Source organism: Martes martes, assembly GCF_963455335.1.
Source record: "Martes martes genome assembly, chromosome: 1".
Lineage (NCBI taxonomy): Eukaryota > Metazoa > Chordata > Mammalia > Carnivora > Mustelidae > Martes > Martes martes.
In genome coordinates, this window is record NC_137888.1 from 103,310,429 (window position 1) to 103,319,528 (window position 9,100).

General features: G+C 39.1%; 1 protein-coding gene across 1 annotated transcript; it reads right to left on the minus strand.

Annotated features, from left to right (window-relative positions):
* Positions 1-984: 984 nt before the first annotated feature.
* LOC308359001 (methionine aminopeptidase 1-like) lies at positions 985-2,147 on the minus strand (the record flags this gene model as incomplete). The annotated part of the gene is given in 3 exon segments (XM_080829585.1): positions 985-1,605; positions 1,609-2,046; positions 2,049-2,147. Coding segments are annotated over 3 exon segments (1,158 nt in total).
* Positions 2,148-9,100: the final 6,953 nt, after the last annotated feature.

Sequence of the window (9,100 nt, forward strand, 5' to 3'; positions counted from 1 at the left end):
CAGCTGCACGTCTACTGCAAGGGAACAGTCCAGTCTCGAAAGAAGTTCCTTTTTCATCAGTACCAGGTTTACTAAATGTCAGAAGCTAATAGTCCACCAGACTTAACTCTGCTCGCTGCTAAAGAGATTTCAGAACTGTCTCTTCCCATCAACCTCCACAGTGCAACCTTCACCCTTCTCTGAATATCTCCAAGGTGTGCCCTTGAAATAAAACAGAGGGGAAGAAAGGGAGCTTTCTCCCTCCCATTTCGACCAAACAGAGGTCTGAAATAGCCACATTTACAAAATTCTCATGCTCTGCAACAGTCGGTTACCACTTGAAGCATGGCTATTTGTGCCATAAACCAGATTTTTAAAAAGCTGACAACCCTTTTCCAAAGTGAATTTTGCTACATCCATTCACTGACAAAGTCCACATTGGAGAGAGAGTCTCACTGACTGAGTGCTTCCTTACACACAATTACAAGGGTAAATAATCAGCATGGGGAAGGAGGGAGGCCATTCCCAACTGGGAAATAAATCACTGCAAACTATGGGTCCACTTATGACAGCATATATATTTCCATACATTTATAATTAAAAAAATCTGGAACAACATATGTTGCTAAAGTTTCAAGGATTCTCATCTTCCACATTCACCTGGAGAGCAGCTGGCTCTTGCTGGCCCAGGTGTGGCAGTGATAAAAGCAACTAGAAGCAGATTTAAGTAAAAAGTGCTCAAAGGCCAAGTGAGAAAACGGGGGTGCAGAGATTTCTGGAGGGACAGGGGAGCACTGAAAAAAGTTGAGAATGTCTCCTTTATTCTTCTCAGCTTTTCCAGACCCAAGACAAGTTCTGGAGGACACTCATCCAAAGGTGGAGTCCTTCCTCATCTATAGTCAAAACAAAACAAGTAATAAAAATTTTCCTCTTCCATTCTGTACTCTCTATAAAATGCATAGTACAGCTAGAAGGTATTATCGAGATGCGCCATCTTGGGAGGAATTAAAACTGGGACATGAAGTGAGGCCGCGTGCTGTCGAGTCGTCGCGTCAGGATTTTACAGCCCGTGTCTGTGACCAGCAGGGTGTGCTCGAACTGAGCAGACCGCTTCCCGTCTCTTGTCCCCGAGGTCCAGCCATCTGGCCAGGTTTCATCCTGCCATCCGCCTTCACAAATCATTGGCTCAATTATAAATACGTGGCCCGCTTTCATCACTCCAACTGCTTTATTTTTGGCATAATGGGGTACATTGGGGGCTGTATGAAAAAGCTTGTGGATTCCATGCCCACAATAGCTTCGAACAACTGAAAACCCATTTGCTTGGGCATGCTTCTGAATAATGTTTCCCAATTCTCTGTATCGAACACCAGGTTTCACTGCATCGATGGCTTGCATCAGGCACTCATACGTGGTCTGCACCAGCTTCCGTGCTCCCTCAACCACATCTCCAACAAAAAACGTCTCATTCAAGTCCCCATGATAACCGTTGCGATAAAGAGTGATGTCCACATTAACAATATCACCTTCTTGCAAGGGCCGTCTGTCTGGAATCCCATGGCAGATCACTTCATTCACTGCAGTACAACAAGACTTTGGAAAATTATAATAATTCAGGGGAGAAGGTTAACAGTTTCTTGCAATACATGCTAAGTGTACAGCATGATCTATTTCTTCAGTAGTCACACCGGGTTTAATCATGCCAGCAGCAATGTCCAACACTTCTCTAGCAAGCCTACATACAAGTCGCATCCCTTCTATATCTTCAGATGAGAGTAATTTAATTTGAGAAGTACCTTTAAGAGCCTGTTCAGATTCAGACATTCCTAAAGGGTGATCGGCATAATCTGGTCTTTGAATATAACTTGGCACTGGCCTTGTTGGCATCAGTGGGTAATGTGGTCTGAGTTTCCCAGTATATCGATAGCCTGCCCATGGATCAGTGTTAATATCACCTTCTACAGTCCAGGAAGACACTTCTCGCTTGGCCTTTTCATCTTTTGCTTTCTTATGCAGTAACTTGTGAGTTGCCCAACTTCCTTTAAAACATTCCTGGGGGCAGAAGTATACGAGCCCTGGGTGCCCAGCTTGATGCAGGTGGGACACTGGAGCTTGGCCTCGCTGCTGCAGCCGTCCGTCTCGCACACGCGCGTCTCCACGGCCGCCATGCTACCTGGCTGCTGGAGGAGCGCGTCACCGAGGAAGAGGAGGAGGAGGACGAGAGAGGGCAGAGAGAGCTTGTTCTATCAACTATTAATGCAGTAGTGTTGAAATTGCCAATTATATGAAGTTGTTTTTCTTTTTATACTCAAAGTTTTTGCTTCATGAATTTTGAAGCTTTGCTCATGAGTGCTTTATACATTTAGTATTGTTATGTTTTCTTGATGAACTGATATTCTGTTATGGAATGTCTCTCTTTATCTTGATAATATTCCTTGTTCTAAAATTTACTCTGTCTGATATTAATACAGACATTTCCAAATTCTTATGCTTTCTATCTTTTCCATCCTCTTACTTCAAACTTATCTGTGTCTAAGTATTTAAAGTGAATTTTTAAAAAAAAGATTTTACTTATTCACTTATTTTGAAGAGAGAGAGCCAGAGTGTGTGTGTGAGCAGGGGGAGTGACAGAGAGGGAGGGAGAAAGAATCTCAAGCAGACCCTGACATGGGGCTCGATCCCATGACCCCAAGATCATGGTGTGAGCTGAAACCAAAAGTCAGATGCTTAACTGACTGAGCCACCCAGGTGCTCCTAAAGTGAATTTTTTTAAAGGCATCATATAATAATTTAAAATTATTAAAATTAATTATTATATACAATTATATAATAAACTATAAACAAATATATACAAATTTATATGACTATATAAATTATATAATTATATAATAAATTAAATTATTTAAAAAATTTAAGGCATCATATAATAATTGAATAATTGAGTAATTTAAAAAATTATTATATAATGTATTATTTGCTCAGGGGTACACGTCTATGAATCATCAGACCTACACAATTCATAGCACTCACCATAGCATACACCATCCCCAGTGTCCATAACTCAGCCACCCTATCCCTACCCGCCTCACTCCTCAGCAACTCTCAAAATGTTTCGTGAGATTAAGAGTCTCTTATGGTTTATCTCCATCCTGATCCCTTCTTGTTTCATTTTTCCTCTCCCTACCCCCATGAGCTCCCACCATGCCTCTCAAATTCCTCATATCAGAGAGATCATATGATAATTGTCTTTCTCTGATTGACTTATTTTGCTTAGCATAATACCCTCTAGTTCCATCCACGTCATTGCAAATGGCAAGATTTCATTTCTTTTGATGGCTGCATAGTATTCTATTACAAACCGAGCGTGACCATTTCTGTTTCTTCTAAATTATAGTGTTTAAAAAAATAAATTACTGTGTTTTATTTAATGTAATTAAATTTAATACTAAAATTAATTTAGTAATTATTAAATTTACTACAAATAACAAAAATCAATGAAATGTAGTATAAAAGATGTTGATGCTTCCTTTGAAAATTGAAAATTTTCTTTGAAAAATGACTATATGATTGACAAAACTCTAGCTAGATGCGGCAAGAAAAAAAGATAGAAATCACCATTATCAGAAATAAAAAGGTGTGATATTACTAAATATCTGAAATATAGACATTAAAAGGATAATAGGATAGTAAAGGAATGTTATGGACAACTTAATATCAATAAACTCAACAAGTTAGATGAAATGGACAAATTCCTTAAAAGAGAACACTTACCAAAACTGGTACAAGAAGAAATGGGAAATATTACTCTATTCAAACAATTACATTTGTAATTAAAAATCTTTCTCTCAGGGGCGCCTGGGTGGCTTAGTCCATTAAGCAGCTGCCTTTGGCTCAGGTCATGATCTCAGGTTCCTGGGATTGAGCCCCACATAGGGCTCCGTGCTCGGTGGAGAGCCTGCTTCTCCCTCTCCCTCTGCCTGCTGCTCTGTCTACTCGTGCTCTCTTTTTCCCTGTCAAATAAATAAATAAAATCTTAAAAAAAAAAAGATTAAAAAAAATCTTTCTCTCAAAACGAACACCCCCCCCCCCCGCCGCCAAAGCCACTTTGGGTGAAAGCCATTCTCAAATAAAAGTTTCTTTTAATTCATCCCTCCAGGGCCATCCCCACTGGGTGGCTCAGTGGTTTAAGCATCTGCCTTCACCTCAGGTCATGATCTCAGGGTCTTGGGGTGGAGCCCCGTGTCGGGCTCCCTGCTTAGCTGGGAGCCTGCTTCTTCCTCTTTCTCTGCCTGCAACTCCCCTGCTCATGCTCTCTCTCTCTCTGTTAAATAAATAAAATCTTAAAGTTCATCCCTCCAAATTCTAGCAACTGGCTTCCTTAATATGATATTTTGTTGTGTGTTTTTATTAAAGTGGTGATATCTTTCAGTTCTTTTTCAAGAGACTGTCTATTTGCATGATCATTTGCTTTACTTCTACATGTATTTTAACTTGGGCCCAGTTTCGAAAAGTTGAAATAGGACACATATCAGAAAAGTGCACGTGTCATGAGGGCAGAGCTCAGTGAGTTATCACAAAACAAGTCTATACGTAAATAGCATCCTGAGCAAAAATAAAATATTACCAGCACCTCAGAAGCCTACCTTATGTTCTCTCAGTCACCAAACACTTTCTAAACCTCCGCAAAGTAATAACTAAACTTGCTTCCTGAGCGATAGATTATTTTCACCTAATTTTGAGACTTATGTACATGGAATTTCACAGTGTACACATTTGTGCTTAGCTTTATCATCTCAAAATATGTCAATGACATTATCTATTATTACTGCTATAGAGTATTTTATTGCATAAATATGACAACTTGTTTATCCTTTCTATCACGTAGGCCCAACTTTTATAGCTGTTTGGATGTGCTTTAGAATATTTAGAATATTTTCCCTATGTCCATTAATTTGGCATTTTTAAGTGAAAAACCATTGTTTGAGCACCGACGCACCTGACGGTATGCACGTTAGAGCATGACAGCATCTTCCTAAGTGGAAATGTAGGCTTTATTGGGTATTGGTGGATCCCGTTCTCCTCCCCTGAGGGTTGTTATAAGCAGGTTTTTGTTGAATAGGTTTATGGATACCATGCCGTCTGGTACTACTTGCCTGACATTTCCTTCATGATGGCATAAAAAGATTTTTCTATTTTAAATATCATAACATTGGTATATTTGAGAAATGGAAGCCTTTAAATCATAACATCTCAGTCAGTCAGTTCTTTAGAGAATATAAATTGGTATGTTCTTTCTCAGAGGTAATTGAATAGCTTAGCAATCATTACCAAAAATCCTTAAAAAATGGCATGCACTTCTAAGATATGGTGGTTGTCTCATTTCAGATCTGTGCTTTTGTACTTACTGAGTGTGAACTTGATCAAATTACTCCCTTCTCTCCACTGCATTTCCTCGTTGGTACTTACTTCATTGGGTTTTGATGATGATTAATTTAAATCAATAAATCTATTATTATACAAACAAGATATGTGCTCAACAATGTACACTCAAATATGCGTGTTTCTTAGGTATTTGTAATAATGGAAATTCGAAGCCACCTTGAATGTCTAATCCTGGAAAAATGAGAAAAATAAACTGGGAGTATACTATGTATATAACATGTTATATAACCATTTGAAACAATGTTTCTAAATAACTTAAAAAGTTTGGGGAAATTATGAGCATATGGTGCAAAGTGAAAAAAGCAGGCTATAAAATTGCATTCCAATTATGCAAAGGTATATATCCATAGCAAAAAAGATTTGGGGGAGGTGCCTGGCTAGGCTCAGCTGGTAGAGTGTGTACCTCTTGATCTTGGGATTGTGAGTTTGAGCCCTGTGTTGTGGGATAGACATTACTTAAAAATAAATCTTCAAACAAACAAACAAACAAACAAACAAAAAAAAGGATTTGGGTTCCTTTGGTCATTGAATTCTTTTATTTATACTTCCATTTATTTACTTTTTCCAGCTTTATTGAGTGATACTTGACAAATAAAAATTGTATATATTTAACGTGTATAACCTGATGTTTTGTCAGGTGGTGGGATTTAGCTATAAACTTAATTTTCTTCATTATTATTAATATTAGTATTTAGTATTTTGTGTTTATTTAAAGTTAACAGAATTAACAGAATTAACCGTTCTGAGCATTACCATAAATAAAATTACTCAGAAAATAAAACAAAACAAAAATAAAAGCATCGGTAAATATTACTGAAGGGAAAAGCAGGTTCCTTTGTCATCAGGCACCCTGACCTTTGGTGAGGCTGGAAAGCCTAGACCTTTTCACCATGGGATCCTGGGCTGTTTTCCTCTGTATGTGTTATGTTAATGAGGGCACCTCAGCAAAGGACTGCCAAGTCTTGGACTTCTTATTAATTTTTTATTATTTTTTTAAGATTTTATTTATTTATTTGACAGAGAGAGAGGCAGAGGGAATAGAGAGCCGGATATGGGGCTCGAGACCAGGACCGTGGGATCATGACCTGAGCCGAAGGCAGACACTTAACCAACTAAGGCACCCAGGTGCCCCAAGTCCTGGATTCTTTAAAAATAATTCTGACTTCCTTCTCTCTAAAACAAGAAGGTAGTGACTCTACTGGGAATGAGTGTCATTCCAGTCGGCTCTGGATCGTGAACTGTTGCAGCCTGTTTGCCTGATAATATTGTCTGTGTCAGTTGTTAGGGTAACCAAAAGCGGCTGATTACTTAATTGGTGAAGGCTGGAAACCAGCCTCTTTCATTAGTTCCCATCAGGGTCTTGAGACTACCCAGGGTTGGGCCCAGCCAGGTTTTCCATCCTTTCTAATTCGAATTTTAATACTTATTTCCTGATATAGTTACTGAGGCTGTGGCCCAAAGAGTTGTCTACAAAATCTGCTGCATATTAAAAACAAATTGAAATTTTTCTGCAGTTGATAATAGGTAATCGATTTAAGGTAGGTAAATGAAACCACCTTGGTGTCATTGAGATACCACTCGGATTTTTCTTTGAAGAGGCATAAACGTGCGCCATGTTTGCTATTTCATTTCTGTTAGATTGTCGACTGAAGATTCTTGACTGCCCGGGATTTGTGAATATCTGGTCTACAGGCCATGCTGAGCTGGCTTTTCAATGGATCTGTTTTCCAATGTAGCCTAGAGTATTGACTGTTCCTGGCAAGTGCAGTTAAATCTGATGTCCAAATTAAGTTATTTATATGGGTAGCAGGGTTTTGAAGAGTTTAATTTGCCTTTAGAAAAGATTTCCCTTCCTCTTCCTCCTACCTCCCCTGTGTTTGGTTTCTCTAACACAGAGGCCATGAGAACCTAACACCAAAGCAACCAGTTGGAAAGGGAAACATCCACGTAATTACTAGTTGTTTTGTCTATACAGTGTGAAATCAGAAGTTGGCATGATTTTATTTTTCACCTAGTTGACAGTTTGTTTTGTTTTGTCTTGTTTTGTTAGATTTCTTTGGACTGAAATGATTTGTTGATTCCGTATTGTGTAAATCAATCCCAATTCCACAAGACTTCAGTGACTGTTTTTATTTAAAAACAAGCAAACCAACAAAAAAACAAGTGAGGAGTAAAAAGAATAAATAATTGGAAGCTGGGAGACTTTGTGATTTTGGTCCAGCTTTGACACCAACCAGTTACGTGACCTTGGGCAGGTCATTTCACCTCCTGAGGCCTCCATTTCCTAAAACGAGGAGGCTGGGCAAGACAAGTTCTTAGGTGCCTGGTAGTTTCATGCCTTGAGTCTTTGAGCTAGATGGTGCCGAATAGAGCTCCAGGGTGATTCTCAGATCAGTTGGTGACTAACATTTTTGGTTGACTCAGGGAAAGGATCATAGCTTTCAGCTGTTTTTAAATTTTTTTTAAGATTTTATTTATTTATTTGAGAGCCTGACACTGGGCTTGATCCCAGGACCCTGAGATCATGACTTGAGTGGAAGGCAGAGGCTGAATCCACTGAGCCACCCAGGCGCCCTTTAGCTCTTTTTCAGAATCAGTTCACAATTTTTAGCTGGATTTTTAAATTTAAAAACTTTTTTTTCCAATTTCTGATTATAAATCGATACATGTTACTTGAAGGAAACTTAGCAAATACGCATTAGTGGAAAGAAAAAATTTTAAATCACTTATAATCCTATATGGAGATATAACCAATGTCACCACGGTGTACATGTTTCCAGCCTTACGAAGATCAGCTAAATGCTGTCAGTTCTGGTATAACATTTGTTTTGAAAATGTAAATTTGTTCCAACACAAGTACACAAGGGAGCATAAGTCTGCATATGTACCATTTCTTCCAGGAGAAACACCACGTGAACACACACACACACACACACACACACACACACAACTGCATCTGACCCTGCACCCATGCGCACATACCAGCGCAGGGACAGGAGCCAAGGCCACCAGTGTCTGGTGGTACAACTCTCTGTCCCCATTCAGATGACCCTCCTTCCACAATTTCCGTCCCCTGACACTCTAGTGCCCTCATGCCCTTGGCACCCTGGCCAGGCCAGCGCCTTCCCTGTCTTTAATTTTTCCCTCTTTCCTCTCAGTCTATTTCATATTGTTCCTCTCTGTTCTCTGCTCATTTTCTTTTCCTTATTTCACCTTACTCTTTCTGTTTTCTACCTGTTGTTTTGTGCCTCTACCACACAGGGTGATGGGCCTGAGAACGTGCTGGCAACCTGGCAGGCCGGGAGATGCCTGCTTCCACAGAAACGGCAGGTCTCTTTTGAGCTAAAGTGCCAGAGATAAAATGCACATTGAACTTGGGTCAAACTGCTGTTGTTTTTTTAACGAAGTTCCTTTTTTTTTTTTTTTTTTTTTTACTGCATCACTGACAAAGGTTTTGGAATGTCGTGCCCCAAACCCATTTTCCCTTAAGTCTTATCCCTTTCCTTGCCCAATTTTGCAGAGTGCAGTGATAACCAATACTTAGTGAATAGTTTATAACTAAAAAAAAAAAAAAAAAAAAAGAAGAACAAAATAATTTATGTCAATCATCATTTCGCCAATTGTTTAAGTGATAAATGATTAGTTTTATTAAATTCCAACCCTTGGGTCGGTGTCCTAT